Consider the following 24,882-nt stretch of genomic DNA (forward strand, 5'->3'; position numbering starts at 1 on the left):
ATGACTGACGCAAAAAGCGTATCATCCGTGGAGGTTCCAGAGGGGAAGTTGATGAAGAAGGTCAGTGGATGAACGAGCCAAAAAATGATTCTGCTGTGTCCTAAATTCTGCCACAAACTGAATGTGATATAATGTTCATCTCAGAGGGCTGGTTGGCATGGATACACTATTCACTTTATGTCTTTTGTACAAGCTGAATTATTGTTTCACCTTTTATTTTTAATTTAAACATAAAATAATTGAACGCAATGCTATGTGTGCAAGACAAACTTGCAATTCCCATCAACTTAATGTTTTTTCTTTGAGCTGGTGCATTAATAAGGTTGTGTTAAATATGTATATGTACCTCCTGTGCCTCAACCTTATTCTGATAATGTTCTTTCAGGGAAGTCAACCAATGATATATAATAAGTGTGCAATGATATATTTGTGTGTGTGTGTGTAGTCTCAGTCTTGTGTCTCCTTTGAATGTGTCTTGTTTTGGTTTTTGGTCAAGTTGTTCCTTGCTGCTGATTCAGGATCAGTTGTAAGGAACATTTCTTGATTGGCTGATTCTACCAACATGATGCGTTACCAGGCGGCAACCTCCGGGTGTGAGCAGGGAGGCAAACCAGGAAGTGCCGTAACCTGTGTTCTTCCAAAAAATTCCAGCAGGGGGTGCTAAATGTGGCTGCAAAAACATTTCGGTCCATTCATTTCAATGCAAAATGAGAAAACTTCTCACTTGATTTATTACCTCGGAGAAATTTTTTAGGACAACACTATGGTCTCAATCGCTAGTAAAAAATCTTCTTCTAGACAATTTGATGTTAATAGTGTAAATAATGGCCCCATTTAGAAGAAAATAGAAGATAAAGATTCGTATGATTTGAGGCGGGGCTACCTTTGATTGACAGGTCACTAACAAGGCGAGCCATCATCAAAAGAGAAGCAGAACAATGTGTACCCACGGCAACGTGTCAAAAAAAGTTATATATAACGTTATATAGATATAAAAAAGGAAGTTTAGCGGTTTGGTCTCATAACTTTGACCCTTTCACTGTATTTTCACTAAATGACAGTTTATTTGAACGTTTTGTTCAGTAAAAATGTCTTGTTCAGCATTTGGTTGGACTAACAGACACTCCAAGGAGTCGCTGCTCAGTTTTCTGAGGTAAATAACATACATTTTGATTTAGTTTTTTGCCAAAATGAACACCCCCATTAATGCTCCAGTTAATGCTAACATGAATTAGCAGCGACTTCTCTCAATCAGGTTGAGGTGTAGAGAGGCGTGTGGGCCTCAAATGGGCCACAAACCAACCAGACGTCATGGTCACTACGTCCATTATTTATATACAGTCTATGTGCATTACATTAATGTAAGACGATATAGATGGATCATTTCTGTCCTTTCTAAGTTCTTGGTCCTTCCATGGTCTTGACTGGAACTCAATTTGCTCTTGACAAAGTCTTGACTTGATCTGGACTGGTGCAGGTCCTGGACTTCCCTTTTTCTTAATGAAGTTATGCTTTACTGCTCAGTTCATTTGCTTATGAGACAGCTATCCTATTTCATGTTCTCTTGGTTCCATTCTCCAGGGTTCCATCAAGAAGAAGATCGAATCATTAAGGCGCTGGAGTTCAGCCAGCATAAAGAGGCCTCCAAAGCAAAAGACCAAGACCCTGAGTCTATCTTCCCCCGTGGGAGACCCTGACGACGTCTGGCTGCAAGAGGGAGACAGAAGAAAGCTGCGACCCATCGTCGACTCAGTCTTTGGACAGGTAGGACCCTGAACTGGGCATATAGCATTTACTCCAAGTGTCTTTGCGCTGGGTGTTCTTCTTTGTCTATGCGGCATTGTTAATGTGTTTTGCTGAAGTGTGTATCTCACAAGCTGCTTGTTAATCAATGAATGAATGAACGTCCTGAATCTCTGAAGTGAAGAGAGGGTGGCTCTCTGCTAAAATAAGTTTAAATGGCTTTGTGAACATTAGGGGAAGTGAGAGCCACTGTGGCGTCAAAGCGTAGCAGGATATGAAACTATTATTTGATTAAAAGGTACCCTGTGGAGCTGTTGACCACTAGAAGCGATATGTAGCGTAACTGTATCCCAAATCGGACACCGTTCGGCTAAGATTCTATCAAAATTTCACAGCATGCCATCTTTTTTTGGAAAGAGAATGTGAGAATATGACACCTCCAAGTACATTAATGTAGCTGTTTTTAAAAATATATATTTAAGATGCATTTGGTAATCCAGAATGATAAGAATAACAGCACACAAAACTACAATTTGTGGATCTAAGATTTTACAAGCATGCAGTAATGAGGAATGCAGGGGTACGAACGATACGTTCCTGACAATATTCTGGTAGAGTGGATAGGATTATTTTTTCATTTCAAGTCAAGATCATGTTAAGAGCGATGGGATGAATACCTAATTAGATTTCTCAATGGCTGACGGAACAAACCCATTTCTGAGGCTCAGTCCGGCTGAATAAAAGAGAAAGACTGTGTACGAGTAAGAAAAAGCAAAAGCAGAAAAGGGAATTTAATTCTAAATGAGAGTTAGAATGAGTGTTCAGAGTGAGAGACAATAATCTCTTATCATCAGTAGATCATCTGAGCTACAGCCTCTCAGACTGATTTCTCATCCTGACCTTTGACCCCCTATAGGACCATGTAAGCACATGGTGCAAGGAGTCTGCGGGAACATTTAAGTGAACAGGGCAGAAATGACTGTCCTTTATAAATGAGAGTCCACTATATACCACAATAAAATTAAATAAGACGCAAGCTTGAATGTAAATAAAAAACATGGTAAGTTTAAGTGGAAGATCACCAGAAACCTCATACGTCTCAGCATATATACTCTGTTGGGTGCCTTGAAGATGTCATGTGTGCTTGAAAGAGCACACTATATATTATTCACCGGGCTTAATCCTTGATTTTATTCTTGATAATAATAATAATAATAATACATTTTATTTGGCGGTGCCTTTCTTGGCACTCAAGGACACCATACAAAAAAGATAGAAAAGAAACAGCAATAAAATACACAGAATTAATAACAATACAATACAATAGATAGATTGTTAATAGATAGATAGACTTCCGTTTCTTCCATGTTTTTTTTTTCCGGTCGACTACTCCTCTCTGAGTTTTGGTCGCACGTACACTAAAAAATCGACCGGCTCGGCCATGACAAGTGTGCTATGACTTTTCTAAGGGTTTCGGCAAACGGTTTTCAAATTTTTCTGCAAAAACACGTCAAAATATCCACCCAATGTTACAATGTGAGTGGCTAGATTGGATGACATCATCGCTAGAGTGCAGAGGGAGAGAAGAATTTGTCAAAAAATTTATTTGGAAACTGCGCTCGAGGCTGCAGATACCACGCTGCAGAAATAATTTATACATAGAAACGTAGGAAAATGTGTCTTCTCCCTCACATTGGTGTGGTAAAGCTGTCAGAGTTATAGTTTGGGCACAGTAGGATGCACAGATGATCCACAAACACCACCCACAGCCTCATATTTAGAATATATGTTGTGGAGAGATATTCTCTATACTCAGAGAACCAGGGTTACCGTGTAACCCCAACGTAATGGTGTGTAGAAATGTCTGAATGTGTGTTTTCATATGGACTCCACCTGAAGAGATCTGCTGTAACAGTTGAGTCTTTTGATGTTTGCTTTTTTAAATGTTGGTTTATTTTACTTTCATGTGTGCTGATTCTACACTTCCTGTTCTTGCTATTATCGCTGTTAGTCATATCGTTCAAAATCCACAAACATAATTTCCTGACTCAAACCACAATGTTATCTACATTATCAACTGTGGCTGTGCTGCGAGGAGCATGGTTCCTTTTTCACTTTCAGGTTTACAACATTTGAACCCTACAGAGTAGCTTATTCACCATTTGATTGGCAGCAGTTAACAGCTTATGTTTAAAATCTCATATCAGCTTTCTTGCGCAGAAAAAGCACATTTAATAAAATTTAAAAAATTTTATTATGGCCTTACCTTTGCTTATAAATGAAGTCTATGAGTCTAGGATGGCTGCACTTGACTTGCCAACTGTAGACTTTAGCTTGTTGTCACTTATTCTGCAGCCAAGGAGTCACAAGAAGAATCACTGGGATCATGAGCGCCCCCTACCGTGAGGCAGGAGAACTGCTGCCTCACTTAGTGCCTTTTCACAACTGTTTTATTATTGCTCAGCACAAGAAACACTGTACATTATATACATAAGCTAGACTACAGAAATTTAGTTCATATAGCAAAAGTGTTTGAATATTTTAATAATGACATACAGCAGGTCGGTAACCTTTACTGACTAAAGAGCCACTGTTGGCCAAAGAAAGAGAGAAAATTGCGGAATGGAGCCGCAAACCTTACATTGAGCCTAAAATGAAAATTAAACAGCCTAATAAGTCTAAATAAGCCTACCAACATTATTAATAGTCATACTGAGCATTTATTAATATGATTTTGAAAGCTAGTTTATCTAGGGCAGGAGTCTGCAACCTGCGACTCCGGAGCCACATGAGGCTCTTCAAGCCATCTGAAGTGGCTCCCTGTGGTTGTGACAACGTTTATTCCTTTACATTTTTAATTAAATTTATCACTGGTGTAGGCCCAAAGTAATTTATATTCTTCAATTGTAAAAATGTGTAGATGATATAAGGCAGTAAAAATGTTGTAACTTTTTTTTGTCAACTACAATGTGCTTCATAGCTTATAAAAGTCTACAGGCTACAGTCTGGTTTTGAGTTTCCCTTGCTAGGCTAGCTTTCAATTCCATATCTCCTGAGATATTTCTTCAGTTTCCAGCCTCTAATTTGCACTTGAATGCTCATTATGACTTATTATTAATGTTGGAAAATAAGGTGTGCGGCTCCATTCGGACTGTTTTTCTCTTATTTTGGCCAACAATGGCTATTCTGTTAGTAAAGGTTGCTGACCCCTGATCTAGGGGAACTCAAAACTAAACTCAAATCTGGCAAAACTTAAAGATTAAGGTGCCGGGCACATTTTAGTTGACTTAAATTTCAAACCTTTTTAATATGCTGTAAAAAGGCTATACAATTTTACAGTTGAAGAATACAAATAGTTTTTGGTCTACACCATTGATAAATGAACATTTTAATGAAAAAAAATATATATAATTTTTTTGGGCTCAGCCACGGGGAGCCCCTGCAGGCGGCCTAAAGAGCCACATGAGGCTCTGGAGCCACAGGTTGACCACCCCTGACATACAGAGAGACAGCAGTACGGTGTCACTGCAGCATGGCAGCACAGTTAGAGAGTCATTGATCCATGATGAGGCTCATCTGGCTGCTGCCTCACCACACTGAATCTCTTCTCACTATTTGGACAGTAAATGTGAAAATTCAGCGATTTTTAATAAAAAAGTATCTAAACTGGTGGAGTTAGATAAAAAAAAACCTTTATAATGCAAATCACTGTTCACTGTGGTTCAGTTTAGGACAGAGCATGTATGAGCTTCAACTTTTTATTATTTTACTTCAGACGCTGAGACTCTTACTTTGAAAGGGAGCGGTCCCTGTTTCTGACTCTGGACTTCCTTTTTCAGTTTTCATAATAAGACTTAGATAATCAAACAAAGTTACGTTTTGAGTGACAAACATCCGCACTTTTATTTTGTAATTGACAACTTCCGGTCGCAGAATATGATAAAAAAATTTTTTTATTATAACTAGAAAATGAAAATCAAATACATCTTTTTCTATCTGTTGATCCCTTACTGACCGTGATGAAGTAAAAAGCCTTGTATTTTTACCACTCGTATTTTGTTTTTTTAAATATCCTTTTGTGAACGACAATTCCAATGACCAAAAGATACACAGACCGAATTGTCCCAGTGTTCCACCACTGCAGCTGCTACCAACCTGTGCATGTCCAAAGAAAAGAAAAAACACTTCAAAGACAATGGACTGTAGCTTATCAGTGCCCTGCAGCTGGACTTTTCCAGACACCACGACTATTGTTGGAGATATAATCAGCAGTGGAGACTGCTACAGCAACAGCTGTCACAGACTGGAACATCTAGAGTTGTTGGTGAGAATACTGAGGAGCTTGGTTATGTCTACTTATAGTTGTATGTCTGAAATCAAAAGTCCAATTTGTCAAAAATTAATGCACAGGGGCTCCGCGGGGCTATTAGCCGTTAGCGGCTATTAGCTATTAGCCGCTAACGGCGCTAATAGCCCCGCTACCATAACGCCGGTGATCTCAGCGGAGCCGCCGAGAGACCTTTCGCCTTTCAACTTTCGCTCTAAACTATTTAAAACACCATCTACAGCTAAAGAGAGTTTCGCGTCTGCTGCAGACATGTTGGATCCGGAAAACTACAAGCTTCCAAGTGCCGAGTAGTACGCGTCATCGTCTTGCCATCCCTCCTCGCTCTGTGATTGGATCCCTAAAACAGGGCTAAGAAACGGCCCTAGTTTCCAGACTCCGCCGCAGTTCGAAATTAAATTTGAGCGCGCAAGGCAGTCTGGGTATACCCAGGCTAGTATTTTGGGGTAATTTGTGTCTTCTTTTGGTCATTTTGTGTCTTTTTTAAGTAATTTTTTCTTAGTAATTTTGTGTCTTTTTTTCTCAACGGTGCCGTTGAGAGAGGCAAACTAACTAGTTTATGACAGTAAAAGTTAAAGTTTTGTGCTATTCTTCGATTTATGGTAATTAAAAGTGTCTACTACGGTGATATACAATTTTTAATTTTACGCCTTATTTCTGATGGAATTTAAGTGTGATTTACAATGCAGATTTACGTAAGTAAAATTAAAAACCTTAAGCTGGGTATAAACCATTTGTTTTTTGCAAAAATCTAGCCTGAGACCAGAGACTTTTGTCCAATCACACACTGTAAAAAATAATCTGCTTAATTTACGGTAAAATACCGGCAGCTGTGGTCGCCAGAACCTCACCGTAAAAAATACAGTGAGTGGGTTTTATATTGTAAATTTAAATGTAAAAATCAACAAAAACTGCAATTTAGACTTAATATTCCCATTATTTTTAGGGTAATTGTGTCATTGTGACATCATTGTAACTTTACATGAAAATGTTATATTTTTACAGCAAAACTGTGTGTTTCCTACAGTTTATGACAGTAAAAGTAAAAGTTTTCTGCTACTGGTGATATACAATTTTAATTTTACGCCCTATTTCTGATGTAATTTAAGTGTGATTTACTGTAATTTATACAAACATTTTTACAGTGCAGGTAATTTTAGAGAGAGGTAATGAATTCTAACATTTTTTTTTTTTTTCTAGAAAAAAATATATCAGCCAGTTACACGGCATGAATTACAATATGCTGTAACATTGTCGAGGGTATTATATGCGGGTGCAGGGGTTAGTAGCACTGTTGGCTCACAGCAGGAGGGTCCGGGCTTTTTTAGACATGCAGGTTAGGTTAAATTGGTGGCTCTAAAATTGCCCGTAGGAGTGAATAGTTGTTTCCATCAACGAACTTCGATGTGCATTTGCAAGAGAAAGGCTTAACGACTGCTTAAAAACTGGCACAAAGTGATATTTGACTTATTACCAATGGAATATTTAATACACAGGTTATGGTTATGTCTACTTATAGTTGTATGTCTGGAATCAAGATTCCATTTAGTCAGAAATGAATGAGAAAGTCTTGCATGGTTTTTCTTTTTCCTCTGTTTTTCTGTTGATACCTTCGAGTTCTCACTACTCAGATGAGTCATCCATACACTAAACGACAGATGGAGCAAACGATGGGAAACTGAAGGAAGGGAGGGAGGGCTGGGATGAGAGATGGATGGATGTCATACAGAAGGAGAGAGGAGACTGATTGCAACATAAAGGGAGATTAGAGTTTAAAGGAGTGAGAGGACAAGACGGTCAGTTAGACGCACATTACTTAGACAGATGACAGCCTACGCAGAGTACATTTCAGGCACCGGATGGCTTTTTCTTCTGACAAACAGTCAAGTGTAAATGAATGTTTCACTCAGAATCTACGGTGGCCCGGAGAGCTCACATCGCTGTAAAAAGAAAACACATGCAAATACACAAAACACAAGCAAATTAAGAAGACATCTTCATCAATTTTGCAACACAAGTGTTCACATCATAACGTGAAATTACCATTATCTTGAAATAACGTGATGATATCAATCTTATTATTATTAATAGTCTGTTTGTTAATCACTGTTAAAATCAATAAAAATTGTTGAAAAAAAATGAAAAATGTCATAATGTTATAATGCGAAATTATCATTATCTTGAAATAACGTGATAATGTCAATCTTCTTCTTCTTCTTCTTATCATTATTATTATTATCATAACAAAAAATTCACGTCATAACGCAAAATTATCATTATCTTGAAATAATGTGATAATATCATGCGTTTCCAGACGTGTGCATCACTTTTAAGTGTCCTATGGAGACACTTCTGTTGTGTTATGGTCTGTGTAGCTCGTTTTCTAAATGCTGCGCTTGTGTTGTCAAATTGATGAAGATGTTTTCTCAATCTGCTTGTGTTTTGTGTATTTGCAGGTGTTTTTTTAAGTTGCAGCATTTTGAGCTCTCAGGGCCTCCATACTATTCAGTAAAAATATAATCAGTTTAAGCTAAGACTCATGGTGACCAACGTGCTAATTTACCAGTTAAATGAATGCTTATCAAATGCAAAACAGGCCTCATGAATCAGCTCATTCACAGAAACAAGTAAGTTACAATTGAGTGTGCATATTAAGCATCCGTGTGTTTTTACAGTCGACTCAGGTTACATCAGTCTAGCCCGTAGAAAAAATAAGTTGCTCATGTGTTGTTCAATCTCTTCTCTGAGATCAGTTTGAGCTTCTCATATTCCTATCATTCTGTGATCATTTGTTTATGAATGACTTCTCCTAAGGGACCCTTTAGGAGCAAGAGATCAGCTAAAAAGAGCATTTTTCCTACGGGAGTGAAGGGAAGTTTCATGTAAGAAAACAACATGCTGTTATTGTTAAGTCATTTATTTAACAAAGCATCTGGCAGGTCTTAGAGAATTAAGGTTGGGCAATAGTGTATCACATTGCTGTGTTGTTTTTGGTGTTTTCATATCAACTTTTGCACCAATAAAAAATGTGCAAATGCAGGATTTTCCCAAAAAGAGTCAAACATAAAGCCTGCTGTTGTCTCTCTCTCCAGCAGCAGGATAAGTTGTTAATGACAGGCTGTTAAAAGGCCTAAGTTGTTAATAGCTGGGATAGCCAGATGTGTATTTGATACATCACTGTCACTTGTAATGGGACAGAGCATTTTCATTGTATTCTCTTTATTACATACTAAGTAGTTGGATTTTTTTTTTTTTTTTGTGGCCACAGTGTGTTGTTTTTTGTTGTTTTTGTCTATGTTGAAAAATGCCTTAAAAATTAGTTTTTTTTATAAATTGATAAAAACTTTCAAAAATGCACATAATGCACAGCTTTGTTTATTTGATCTAAACCAGTTAATAAACGTCCGTAATTCGCATTTTCTTTAATGCAAAAGTCTGGCGTCCTGTCCAGGGTGTACCTCGCCTCTCGATCAATGCCATTTTGGATAATGAATAACTGAAAAAAGATCATGAAATTTTAAAAATAATGACACCTAAATAAACTGCCTGCTCTGATATTCTAAGAATTTTAATATCTTTACAGTGTGGTATTGCTAATTTGACTTAAAGATCTGAACACTCCTTTCAAGTGTTTTTTCCTGTATCCGGTATCTAAAGTCCATTTATCATTCTTTGTATTCCAGGAACTAGATTCTGAATCTGACTCATAGTTTGGCTGCCAGCTTTGTGAGTTTAGACTGACTGGTTTAGACTGGCTTTTAGAGTAATAGATAACAACTACCAGCAAGTAAAGAGCATATCACAATATCTTCAACTTGATGTGGCTGAAAAATCTACTTTTGAACCAGGTCTGATTTAATCCACACAATTTTGGTCGTTATTTAATTTCAGATTTTGCAACAACAACAAACTAAAACCTGCTCCGTTAGACCCTTTACTCCCACAGATTGTAAATCACAATCAGAAAGATCAGGATATATGGATAGGTTTACACTGCAAAAAAAGAAAAGTTGAGTGAACTCAAAATTTCAAGGCAACAAACTTCGATAAAATTTTAAGTTGGACAATTAAACTAAATATTTTAAGTTTTGTTTTTGAGTCTGCTCAACTCTCAACTTGGCACGATTGTAACGCCGCTGTGAAATGTCAGCTAATGTTGCGACCACAATTTTGAGTTAGCATTGATACGCTAATGGCTTCTCTTGTAGCTGTAACAAGCAGCGCCGCTAGCATCAGTTAGCCGCTAGCATTAGTTAGCCGCTAGCTTTCGCTAATGAATTTCACATTTTTCCCGCATTTCACAGCAAAGAAATAAGAGTTATCAGAACTATTGTCCCTTGTTGTGAACCCCAACTTAAAGATATAAGTAACAACAACTCACTAACTTGTTTTTGAGCAATTTATATTTCCAAGTTTTACCAACTTAAATCACTGTTTTAGGCCAAAAAATACAACTCTTTTTTGCAGAGTATGTTATGGATATGTTTCCACAAAGCATGCAAGTGTCAATAAAAAGGCAGTGAATAAAACATGTTCAAAATGATTTTCTTCTTGTACAAGTACTACTGAAATTTAATAGAAAAATGAACTCATGAACAAGCCAAAAAGGTATTTCTTGAAACTGTAGTAGATGATACTACTGCCTCTTGGATGAGGAGAACGAATCAAAGAGCACGTTGGTATGTTCCTTTTAGTTTTCTTTATTAACAGACATCATATACAATGCCTAGTACAATGGGAGAATCAATTTGTCAGATTAAGAACTGCTAAAGGTCCCGTCACCAATAATTTTGGTTGTGATACTGCATATGACATGATTTTTGAAAGACTTTTTTTTTTTCTTGATATATTTTGTAATTCCAATTTCAATTTTTCTAATGGGTCTATAATAATAATACACTGTGTACAAATTTACTACCCTTTCAGACCCTTCGGGCTGAAAATGTCCAAAAAAAATGCTATAAAAACTTTACAGATTGATATTTTTTTCTATTTTTTTTTTACATAAACCTCTTAAACAACTTCTGCCTTGCTCAAAACTACCAAACATTCAAAGAGTTTGGGGATTTTAACCCTTTAAATGCCAGTTTGATTACATGATGTCACTGTTTTTCAAAGAAAAAACACACAAAAATGTAGTTATTGCCCATAAATATTTTTTGTCTAGGGCATTTTTTTAAAATAACAGCCTTGGATATGTCAAAGATTAGCAACAAAATAGACGTTGATGCATTTTTAGTTTTTGTTTTGTGTCGGATTTAAGATGTAAAAACCCCTTCATGACAAGACATGTCCACTTCCGAAAAACGCTATAAAAATATTAATGATATGTATATCTTTTGTTTTTTCAACTTTTTGGGGATAAATCTCAAAATTATCAGCCAAAAAGTATTTTTTATATGGAAAACAACTACATTTTTGTGGGGGTTTTTTCTCCATAAAAAACATCAGTGACACCATGCAATCAGACTGGCATTTAAAGGGTTAAAATGCCCAAAAAATGTAAACATTTGGTATTTTTTGAGCAGGGCGGAAGTTGTTTAAGGGGTTTATGCAGAAAAAAGTGGAAAAAATATAAATCTTTAAAGTTTGAAATGCGACACACTGAATTGATATTGAGATAGATAGAGGTTTCTTACAGTCTTTGTACAAATATAAAGTTACAGAATCTTCATCAGTTTTTGCAAACAATGCAACAAAAGCAATGACAACAACAAACAGGAGCAGCTGTAGTCAACAGATTTAAATTGGGTTAGTTGATGGACCATTACCACGGAGACGCTCTCAGCAGCAACAGTTGTGTCCGATCGTCACGGATGGAGATAAAGAACACGCAGTCCCAACCATTCTGGGACTTTCTATCCCTTTATCCTGTTTTTGCAGAGAATCTCTAATCCATAGGACCTCCAGGACCTCAGAGAAAACTAACTTTTAGGTCACATGAAAATGCATAAATAAATAAATTCTGGACAGATGCAAAAGGCTTTATCCTCCTTTTGGGAATGTGGGACAATCCAGACGGCCATATGTGGTTTCAGTCTGTAAAATGATGCCGGATTCTGATTGCACCAGCACCTTTTCCCTACATGAACTGTTCTGTATGGGGTAGGGTCACGATATTAAAATGTTCAACTCGATATTCGATACTCGATACCATTTTCGATACCACAAGGACGAAAACAAAGACCCCAAAATTTACCAGAGATATTTTTATTAACAAGAAAAATTCAAGATGTAAAAATTAACAGAACAGAATAGTGTGATGTATTATGTTGTAATTATGTTTGTGTCTGGTTTTAGTTTTAATGTTATTTAATGTGTTAAAGTTCTTATTTATTTATTTTGGTTTTGTGATTTTGTTATTGTTCTTTTTCTTTCTTTTTTTTTCTTTTTTGCTGTGTTTGTCCATTGGTGACTTATGTTGTGTGTTGTTTGAATTAATAAAAAAAAAAAAAAATTAAAAAATTAACAGAACTACAGGTTAAATATTTTTAATAAAAAACAGGTGTGCAAAAAGAAACTGCAACTATGATAATAACAAGCTTCAGATACTCGATACTTCTGGAAATGAGTATCGTATCCAGATACAACGTTTTAGTATCGATACTTTTTTGAGTGTCGATACTTTTGACAACCCTAGTCTGGGGTTTTGATCTAAGTTCAGGTCCGATATATGTTTCATGACGTAATATATAATATTTTGTACATGGCTTTCATCCTTCTTTGTTTCTTTAATTCTGTCTCCGCTACTGGTGTCATTCTCAAAATGTTTTTATGTTCACCTCTGAGATACAACTTGGATCCAATAAGGCAGGGGTCTCAAACTCAAATTACCTGGGGGCCGCTGGAGGCAGTATCAAAATTACCAAAAAAAGACACAAAATGACTAAAAAAAGACACAAAATTGCAAAAAAAAAGACACAAAAAATGACCAAAAAAGACACAAAATTACAAAAAAAGACACAAAGTGACCAAAAAATGCAAAATTACCAAAAAAGACACAAAAAAGACACAAAATTACAAAAAAAAAACTAAATTACTGAAAAAAGAAACAAAATGACCAAAAAAAGACAGAATTACCAAAGAAAGACACACAATTATTAAAAAAAGACACAAAATTACCAAAAAAAGTAATTAAAGGGACCTTCCACACACAACACGGTAAAGTGCCATTCATATAAAACTCACATTAAACTTTCATATCAAAGTGGGGGCCACAAAATATCATCACAAGGGCCACAATTGGTCCGCGGGCCACGAGTTTGAGACCCATGCACTATGGTAATGGTTGGATTGGTTTAAATGCATTATGCCATGTTTTTAGATTATCATTTTACATGTTAAATGCACTGAGAAGCAACCTGCAGGTTTTCTAATGTAATAACCTTGGGATAATCATACCTCTGAGTAGAAGTTGTTTTTTTTTAAATATTTTTTGGGCATTTTGTAGCTTTATTGACAGGAGAGATATTGAGAGTTAAAGGGGGAGACAGAGGGGAAGACATGCAGGAAAGGGCTCCGAACCGGATTCGAACCCGGGCCGCCGGCTTACGAGGACTGGACCTCTGTGGTATAATAGATTTATTAGGTATTCATGGGAAAAGCATTATATTATGTCAGGATTACAGTGTATCAAAAATATGTGTTTATAATGGGAGTCAATGGGACCAAAACGGGCCCTAAGGGTCAAAGTGTGAGTGTTATGCGTATCTCCTTTTCTATACACCTTGCAAAAGAGGAATTTGGGAATTTTTAAAATTATGATAAAAAACAAACCCTGGCCAAGTTTCATACAGTTAGTCTTTAAACTGACTGATATATTGAGAATAAAAAACATAAAATAAACAGAATTTACACGTTTGGTCCCAAAGGTGCCTCAAGGGTTAACCTTAAAACCACCTCTTCTCTTTGGCTTTTAACACCACGTAGCATGTTGATTTTATGATTTTTTTTTATGATTTTATGTGTATACATGCATATTTCATTATGTGCGGGCAGTGCATTTTATTTATTTTTGTTTGTATTCTTTTTTATCTTATTGTATTTCATCTATTTTATTGTCTACTTATCTTTTTTATTGTGCTTTTATTGTGTTATCTATTTACTGTGTTTATCTTCTTGTGCAGCACTTTGTTTGCTATAAACATGCTAAATTAAAAAAGTGGATTGGGTTGAACCTTATCTCTCTCTGTCTGAATTAGGTATACGGTGTAAAAAACAAAAAGCCTGTGTGTCCCTGGAGCAAAGCTGCTAAATGTGTTGGTCTTCTATGTCCCAGCTATGTTTTTTGAAGCAACAACGGGGCAGATAGGATCTTGGAAGAACTAGAGAGTGAAGGGTGAAATGCCACTCCTTGTTCTCTTCACTTGTATTGCAAACAAGCTACCATTTCAAACTGCAAAAATTGCATCATAAAATCTGAACACAGAGGATTTTAAAAACAATTTATTTGGTGTGTTTTGGCTGAAATAGTGAATAGTGCTTTTGTTCGATTCAGTACAATAGGTGTTAGTGTTCCAGTAGAAACATCTGTTATTGAGAATGTTCTGAGGCTGTTTTGCTTTTTCTGGAAGGTTCCCAGAGGTTTTGCAACTCATCTGGGCTCAAGTTAACCTCACCTCCCTGCAGCTCCTCTCACAGCATTCATTTTTTTATCACACTGCAAAAAACATGAAGCTTAGCAAGTATTTTCTTCTTATATCTAGCAATAGTATCTTAATTATATTGTTTGAATATAATTTACCTACTGACCAAAGCTTCGTGTGCTTATTTAATTATTAGTAATATTATTATGTGCTTATGTAATTATCTTATTGTTTAAAAACTTCTTTGACATTGTGAGCTTTTTCAGATCATTTCCTTCAGATTTAGTGCACAGTTCAGCATAACCTCACCTATATGACCTGATTATTATTTTCATTTTGACTTACTGGATCGACATTTTGAACACAAAAAAACACATTAAAAAAATACAAAAAACACACATAAAAACCATAAACACACATAAAAAAAACACAAAAGAATTATTAAAAAAAAAAACACTTAAAAAACAAAAAGAGTTACAAAAAAACACAAAAGAATTACAGAAAATACACATGAAAACCATAGACTGTATAAGATAAAAAACACAAAAAGTTACAAAAAACACAAAAAATTACCAAAAATAGACATAAAATCACACACAAATCACACAGAAAAACACACATAAAAACACACACAAAAACACACATAAAAAATTACAAAAAACACACAAAAACACACATAAAAAATACAAAAAAACACAAAAAAAACAAAAAAAACACATAAAAACAGACAAAACAAACACATTGCTTACAACATACTCATTTCTAGATTTAATCATCTTAATTTGAGAAATTTTGTCAAGAAAAATAATCTGTCCATGCAGCAAGATCATTTCCCTCAGATTTAGTGTTTTTATCTGGTTTTTAGACACACCTTTGTTGCAGTGTGGAGAGATCAGCACATGTTGTCAGACAGCATTGTTGGATGCGTGTGGATCAAGTATGTGGATAAAGAGTGAACGAAGGGATGAACAATTAATATTTATGACGTCAAATATGCTCCGTATACTACACATATGTAGAGTTATTAGCCATGTTTAAAGCGGAGGGATTCTGGCAGCAGCCCTGTTTGATTACACTGATTCTGTCTGTGTATCATCACATTATGAAGTCTGCAGAGCTGCCCTCATTCTTTTACATTCTGGTTGCAGAGAGTCTGCAGACTTTCATTTGTAGGCCACTCTGTCGGCCTCACATGAACCGCTTTACAGCATTTGCAATAAATTTGTGTTTGTGTGTCAACGTGCATATGTAAGCATGCAAACACACACACACACACACACACACACACACACACACACACACACAGGGGAGGCTTCATCTGAGCCAGAACGCTCGGCCTGACCCACACCGGAGCTATTAGCATAGCATGGCATGCTAAATCCTGCCTGTTGGAACGTGTCCATCATGTTGTTTACTGCAGCGGCGCTGGGTTTTTTTCTGTTGGCGTCTATCTTCCATCCTCGTCTTTCAGGCATCTGCTCTGCTTGCTGTTGTCGAGGGATGGAGCATAAATTCGCACCCAGCTGCTCTGTTTTGGGTTTTATGGCTGAAAAGCTTTGTGTTCACACTGAAACTGAAGACTTATCGCTTTAATTTGGCTTTTTTACTTTTAAACCATTTTTAAATATTTTTCTGCTCATGCATCTTAGTGTTACAACATCTGCTCTTTTATCTATTTATTTATTTGCTAATATTTATTAGTCTATTATACATATACATATGTAGGCCTATATATAAAAACATATATATATGATGAGTAAAAGTAAATGTCAAGTGGGACATAGACATCAAACTTATTGTCTTTATATAGCAGATTGTATATAAATACACCCCAGTACAAGTGTAAATATATCAAATAAAGCAGACACCTTTGTTAAATAAAATAATGTAATCAAATCACAGCTGTATATTTGTGGTAGGCAAAATATTAATGCATCATGAAATGTGCTAAAATATTGGTTGAGGGATTAACAGAAAAGTTTTCATAAATACCTGCAGTATCAAATTTGATTTTTACAAAAAAAAATGAAGTAATTATACGTTGCTTCAGTTCTTGAAAGATTTATATTGAATTATAAGTTAGTTTATATCTATCTATCTATCTATCTATCTATCTATCTATCTATCTATCTATCTATCTATCTATCTATCTATCTATCTATCTATCTATCTATATATATATGTATCATGCTCTACTTTTTAATTATTAATTTTTTATTTCCTTCTTTTTTATATAGCTCTTTTACTTTTTATTGTTATTATTTACACTTTTTAATTATTATTTGTTTATCTTCCCTTACTTTATTTTTTATTTATTTCATCTAATTAATTTCTAAGCTGCCTCCTGTGTACCTTATTATTATTATTATTATTATTATTATTATTATTATTATTTACTTTTTTTATTTTATTTGATCTTACCTTACCTTATTTTTATTTATTTTATCTAATTAATTTCTAACCTGCCTCCTGTGTTTCCTCACTGCTTATTATTATTATTATTTACTTTTGTTTTTATTTATTTTATCTTACCTAATTATTATTATTATTATTATTTACGTTTGATTTTTATTTTATTTTATCTTACCTTACTTTATTTTTATTTATTTTATCTAATTAATTTCTAACCCCTCTCCAGTGTTTCCTCTCTGCTTATTATTATTATTATTATTTCCTTTTTATGTGAAGCACTTTGTGTTACATGTCTCTTGTATGAAAAGCGCTATACAGATAAAGTTTGATGATTGATTGATTGATTGATTGATTGATTGATTGATTGATTGATTGATTGATTGATTGATTGATTGATTGATTGATTGGTTTTTTTAATTGAAGAGGGTTTTTTTTCACTGAGCAAGATAAAAACTATTTCTCTTTTTCCTTTATTCTCTCCTGCATACAGTGTCTATTTTTATTCGTACATGATGTTAAAGCGCTATAATCCTCTATTGTCACTGTTACATACAGTAACATGATTAAATGACTGTGGAGCTTCCTGCTCGTCTGCTGAATATATGACGGGAAACAATACAGGAAAAAAAAACAAACATGCTGTACTGAAGCTTCCATTTGCTAATCTGGTGGGTGTCCAGCTGGATAAGTGGGCTAAGGCACATACTATTATATAACCCAGACACTGTGGATTCAAATCCTTTATCGCAAGTCATCTCATCACTCTACATCCTCTCTACTTAATAGATTCTCAGTGGAATTTTTTTTTAATTCCCCCATGTCCATAGAAAGGTCAGCCTGCAGGTCAAGAGGAGAATCCTGCTGGAGAGTCGCTGGTTGTGCAATCAGTTGTTGGAATCAGGTTTTTCAGTGTCTCTGCATCCACTTCAGTCCTTTTTTCTGCTTAGTGCGCTGTATAAAAACCATACAAATGTTTCTGCTACTAAAACGAATGGAGGTCTCTAGAAACAAGGCTCAAGGCTGACACCTGGTGGTGGGGTTTGAGTATTACAGCAGAGCATAACACTCTGCTGCCCTCTGCTGTATATGTAAGCCATTTTTTAAAGATGTTACGTAGTTGAGTACACATAAATCACTTTTAAAATTATTTATTATTTAATTTAATTATTTCTAAATCCTCTATTATTGGAATTAATCATTTTTAAATGATTTATTATTGAAATTAATAATTTTAAAATTATTTATTATTGACATTAATATTTTTTTAATTATTTATTATTGAAATTAATTATTTTAAAATAATCATTTGAATGAATCATTTTAATTAGTTATCATCGAAATTATATATTCTAAAATGATTTATTATTAAAATTAATCATTTTTAAATTATATATTATTGAAACTAATTATTCTTAAATTATTTTTTATTGAAACTAACAATTTTTTAATTATTTATTATTGAAATTAATTATTTTTTAATTATTCATTATTGAAATTTATATTTTTTTAATTATTTATTTGAATAATTACGGATTATTATAAATTATCATTTTATTGTTGACAGTAATACAACTATTAATTAAGTGTTAGTTAGCTATTAGCCCTGTAGTATGTAAAGGAATAGATAAATTAAACTATATAGAGAAAAATATGATAATGAGGTGAAAGTCAGGAAACAGATGCAATGTCTCATAGGAGTATATGGAGAAATATAGAGAGTCTCCTAAACTGTGCTGGTTCTCCTGAAGTGACCACAGAGGATTATAGAGCAGCAGGACCCAGAGCCTTATACATACTGCACTAATCTCTGGCACACACACACACACACACACACAGACACACACACACACACACACACACACAGCGCCACATGAGAAGAAAAAGATTAATATAGGTAAACTTTCATAGAATTGCTTGAGATTTTCAGCATATGTGCCCCTCTGTATCCTTTATAGACAAAATAAATTTCAACTTTCTTCATACATTTTTACGTGTTTTATAAATTTTTATAGCACCCATGGTCCTCAGGGGTCAAAAAGGACCCCATGACATCAGACTGTTTTTTTGGACATCTAAAAATGTACAATGTTTTAAAAACATAAGTTTCACTAAAAGTTGACATAACCTACTTTGTGCATTCCCATCAAGAATGTATTATTTCACTATAACTTTTGAAAAAATATTCAGGTTTTATTACTTTTTTCTCTCTTGAAATGAGGCCATAATTTTGTATATTTGACTAAAATTGACCAATAATAATGAAAAAAGTATGAAAATAATATATCAATGTTTTTGTCATGAGTTGCCTTAAAAGGTGGGAAAGAAAAGGTTGTTAATAATTTTTTTCTACATGTCCTAAAACCAGTCTGATGTCATGGGTGTATAGTCGACGGGAGAAATTACAAGAGTTAATGTGTTTTTGGATGTTTTCTTCTGTGTTTTTTTCCTGAAACATCTGTAATTATTATGTGTCTTTGTCTCTTTGGAACATTTACATAAGTGAGGTTACATATTCCTCTCTTTCTCTCCACCTCCATCTGTTCCTCTCTTTCTCTCCGTCTCTCTACTTCTGGGCTCTGAGCCTATTTTGAAGTTGAAGTTGAAAAATTATTCTATTTATTACAATAAAACCCACAAATATGCTCAATGAACTGTTTTGGAACTTGAAAATGTAAAGATAGGATACAAATATGAACACATAAAAAGGTAAACATTTAAATATATTAAAACTATATAAAACAAAGTCACATAAAAACATGTATATTTATAGCCGTTTTTGTTCCCTTATTAGCTGCTCTTTAACCCTTTGATGCACAACATGGGTCTAAAGTGACCTGACAGTTTTTATGTTCTATATCTTTGCAATAAATTATTTTCATCATTCAGTATTCCAGGTTTTCCTCAATTAGTTTGTTTTTAATCATCATACATAGCCTACTAATTTTATGATTTCCTTTATTATTATTTTTTTATAAATTCCCTTTTTGTGTCACTACTCTTCTAATGCACAAAATGGGTCAAAAATGACCCATATCCATTTTTTAGCTAAGTAACTTGCTAAGCTAACTACTTAGCTAACTTCTTGGCTAGGTAGTTAGCTAAGTACCGATGTAAACTTCTTGGCTAAGTAGCTTGCTAAACTAACTACTTAGCTAACTCCTTGGCTAACTAGCTTGCTAAGCTAACTACTTAGCTAACTCCTTGGCTAAGTAGCTTGTTAAGCTAACTACTTAGCTAACTTCTTGGCTAAGTAGCTTGCAAAACTAACTACTTAGCTAACTTCTTGGCCAAGTAGTTAGTAAAACAAGATACTTAGCCAAGTAGTTAGCTATGTAATGATACAAAAACTTTTTCTTCATAAAGTACGAGAGGCAAAATAGAAATAATGATCTGTTGTTATCAAAAACAAGATATTTAAAAGATATTAGGAATATTCAATCATAAAATAAGTTGATATCAAAAGATAGCAGAAGAGAAGATAGAAGAGAGCACACAGCAGCATTATATAACACAGGGAATGAATGCGGGTCATTTTAGACCCATGTTGTGCATCAAAGGGTTAAAACAAACTGTGTGAAAGGGCTACACCAATGCTCAAATATTACTATCAAATTAAAACTATCATATCTTTGGTTCTACATGAACTATGAATGTCAAACAAAAATTGGGAGAAAGTTTCAAGTCTGTACTTTGGAGTGAAGTTGATAGCAGCGCTATAGCGCTATATAGCCACTAATATATATGGCAGAAGAAAATAAACTTTAACAAATCTTGTGTCCTGTCAGCCACTATAGAAGCCTTTTCATACTTTATATCAACTTTATATGAATTACGACGCACTCCTTATTATTTACTGTAAGTTTTTACCTGTTATTTCCTGTCACTATCTTTCAAAATGAAAGCACCCGTTTCACACTGAACGGAACCTTTTCAAAATAAAAGCATCACAGCATTGTATAACACCTAGAAAATGTACAAACATGACAAACAAGCTATATAATACAAAAACACCAATAGGAACCTTGCTAAAGGTAGTTTACAGTTGTGTTTAAAATAAATGGAAAAGTGATATAGTGATTGGAGTATTTACTACTTTTTACTGCTATATTTGATTTACTCCACATTAACAGTCTTATCATAACATGTATTCTTATCAGTAGCAGCTCACAACCAGATAATTTACTGTATTTTATAAAGAGATTAAATGAATATTCAGCAGAATTTAGTTCAGAATTTTGGGGTCACGAGATGATTTCTGGGGGTCGCCAAATAATTTTGGAAGTCACCTCTGTCTCCACTGTGTTAAAGTTTTCATGTGTTAATGTCTTTTAGTCTTTTTGGTCATTTTGTATTTTTTTTAAGTCATTTTGTGTCCTTTTTGGTAATTTCGTGTCTTTTTTGGGTCATTTTGTGGTCATTTTTTGTGTCTTTTTTGGTCAATTTGTGTCTTTTTGTGGTCAATTTGAGTCCTTTTTTTGCCTAATTTTATGTAATTTTTTAGTCATTTTGTGTCTTTTTTTGTGTCTTACTTTGATTCTTTTTTGGGTAATTTTGTGTCTTTTCTGACAAATCCCAAAGTAGCAAGTTACTTTCCAAGTAATCTCTGACTTGAAGCTGACTGTTACACACTCAGGAGGTCAGAATGGACCTTTAAACTTCGTCCAAAATTTGTCGTATCAACTGAGTTTCTATGATCTGAACTGTAGAGATTCTGTTCAGTGAGACAACATGCATGTTAGATTGGGGGTTGCGACTCAAAAAGGTTGTGAACTACTGGTCTAGAGGGTTAAAGTAAAAAAAATTAATTCTTCTTTTTATTTCTCCCTCTTGAGACCTTTATTTCCCTCATGGCCTGTCAACACGACTCTGTCCCTCTAATCTGAAATGTTACGGATTAAACTGGCAGCCAACTCTGCTCCATAAATCGTCCCCTCCCCCTTTCTCTCTCTCTCTCCCTCACACACACACACACACACACACACACACACACACACACACACACACACACACACACATTCTTGTACTTCTACCTTTGTGAGGACCCTCATTGGAACAGTGAATTCCCTTGCAAGGTTATAATAACTTTTTCAATAATAATAATAACTAGTTTTAATTTCAATTTTGCTGTGAATTTTTGTTTTCAAATTCAGTTAGTTTTTAGAGTGAGTTTGCTAGTTTTAGTTTAGTTTTAATTTTTTTTAAATGCTTTCGTTTTAGTTAAGTTTTTATTAGTTTCAGTTTTTTGTAATGGGGTATTTGTTGGGTGGGAGATTAAAAGAGGTCACAGTAAATTTTGCCTTTATTTGCTTTGTCTTATCCATCTTCATTATGAATGAAAAAAAATTGAAAAAGACGAAAATGAAGGACATTTTCACTGTAATTTTAGTTAGTTTTGTAACCACACAATACAGTTTCAGTTAATTATCATTATCATTAACCTTTAACCCTTGAAAAAAAAAGCCTTTAAAGAAGTGAGGACCGGCCGAAATGTCCTCACTCTGTTGGTTAAAAACTTGTATCCGGTCCTCACTACGTAGGAAGTACAAGAACACACACACACACACACACACACACACACACACACACACACACACATTCTTGTACCACTTTCTTTGTGAGGGCCCTCATTGGGACAGTGAATTCCCTTACAAGGTTATAATAGTTTAGGATTTTTTCATTAGTTTTAGTTTAGTTTTTATTAGTTTTAGTTTTTTGTAATGGGGTATTTGTTGGGTGGGAGATTAAAAGAGGGTTCAGAACGTGTTCTGGTCCCTACTATGTCGGAAGTACAAGAACACACACACTCACACACACACACACTCACACACACACAGGACTAAACACTCAGAGTTGTGCCAGACTGGTCATTTTGTCATTTTGAGAGCGTGAACACGATGTTTTGGAGGCAGAGAGAGAGGAAGGTGGGTGGGTGGATTAGATTAAGTTGGTCCAGATTCAAAGGATCACTCGTAGCGAGAGGGGGTGACAGATAAACGGGGAGAAAAAATGTGTGTTTGTGTGAGAGAGAGATGGGAAAGAGAGAGAGAGAGAGAGAAAATGTTGGAGTCATGCAATCAGAGGCAGAATCTGGCAGCTGCAGCAGGTTGTTTCAGCCCAGATATGACCCCGTCAGGCTCCAGCTCCCTGCTGCTGCTGCTCCACAATATCACACCACGAGTCTCAAAGCTCATCATAACCGCCTGCGACAACCTATAGGAGGTTAATGCGACATCATATGCCGACCTTTCCTCTCACTTTGACCAATAGGATCTTGGATTGGGGCGCTCTGTGCATTAACAGGCTTCCTCGTCTGCTTTCAGTAGTTGTGGAGCAAGTGCAACCGTTTGGTTTCTCCTGGCTGGGTGGGAGAGACGTCGGCCCATGGAGAGCTCTAGACTGAGTATGGATTTTTTTGGACTTTTATGTGACATTTGAGCAAATAGGAAGAGGATCGAGATAAACGGAAGAGAAAAGTGGGGACAAACAAGGAGGAAAGGGAGGGGAGGGACATGGGAAACATAAACAAGGCTTCTAAAAAGAACGGTAAAAGGAAGAAGGTAAGGATTCATTTAGTTGTTGTGGTAACACTTTACAATAAACATCATTTATAAATACAGATACAGATCAATATTTATAAACCCTATATAGGCCATTTAGAATGCTAAATACATAATTTATCATTTTTTAACTAACTACATCATTTATAGATGGTAAACAGATAGTTTATTAATGTTTAATCATCATTTATAAACCATATATAGGCCATTTAGAATGGTAAATACATAATTTTTGAATGTTTAGCTAAGTAAATCATTTTAAAATGGCTAATAGTTGGTATATTAATGTAAGTTTATAGTTACTTTACCATTAACAAGCAATTAGATTATAATTAATAGTTTTAGTTGCACTCATTTTAACATTTTTAACACCATATTAAGTATGTTAATCATTAAGAAATTGGTTGAAAACATTTAAAGATTAAATATGTATAGCACTTTGTAAATGTTAATAACTGGTTTATAAACCATCTATAAACATTATTTAGTTGGTTATTGTAAAGTGTTACCGTTGTTGTTTTTGAGCTGAGAGAAACAAATTATTATCTGTAAGTGAGGTTGAACTTATGAAGACACACTGCAAAAACTAACTGACAAAAATGAGAAATAAATAACTAGAATTAAGCAAATACATGCTCGAAACAAGTAGAATTATCTGCCAGTGAAATCCAAAAATATTTATTTCGACCAGTTGTGTAAATGTAGTAACATTAAAATAAGCCAACAATACTTGAAACTAGCACTTTTTCTTGTAAATTATACAGCACTACTATAAAAATCAAACACAGTGATGAACTGTGAATAATAAAGTAAAGAACTGTAGGTTTCACAGCGATTATTTACAGTGTGTTGTTTTTTTTTAGCTGAGAGAAACAAATTTATTAAAGTGAGGTTGAACTGATGAAGACAGACAGTACTGTGTTAATTAATCGTCTTGTGTTTTTCCCACTTATTAAACCCAGTTTTATATGAGCAGCTCTGCCCTACAGAGTCTAACTGCAGTAACTAGCAAAAGGTAAAATACATTTTTTACATGTAATTGGTTACATGTAGATAAGTGATATGACACTTACTTCTACATGTATTGATGATGTAAATTTTATGCTAAAAAATCCTGATTATTTATTTGACCTTTAACCCCAAAAACTTAGTTACTGCATTGCTGTAAAAGGTTTAATGGTAATGTGAAAACAGAGTGGATAAATAGTGAATAAATATAATAACATTTGAAAATATTTTC

General features: G+C 34.7%; 1 protein-coding gene across 1 annotated transcript in view; it reads left to right on the forward strand.

The window, feature by feature from the left end:
* cabp2a (calcium binding protein 2a) overlaps positions 1–24,882 on the forward strand; it is a 38,955-nt gene continuing 14,073 nt past the window's right edge. The window contains exons 1-2 of the mRNA XM_059337245.1: positions 1–60; positions 1,582–1,764. Of these exons, the coding sequence (XP_059193228.1) occupies positions 1–60; positions 1,582–1,764 (243 nt within the window). The remainder of the gene's footprint in view (positions 61–1,581; positions 1,765–24,882) is intronic.

This window comes from Centropristis striata, chromosome 1, assembly GCF_030273125.1.
Source record: "Centropristis striata isolate RG_2023a ecotype Rhode Island chromosome 1, C.striata_1.0, whole genome shotgun sequence".
NCBI classification, from domain to species: Eukaryota; Metazoa; Chordata; class Actinopteri; order Perciformes; family Serranidae; genus Centropristis; species Centropristis striata.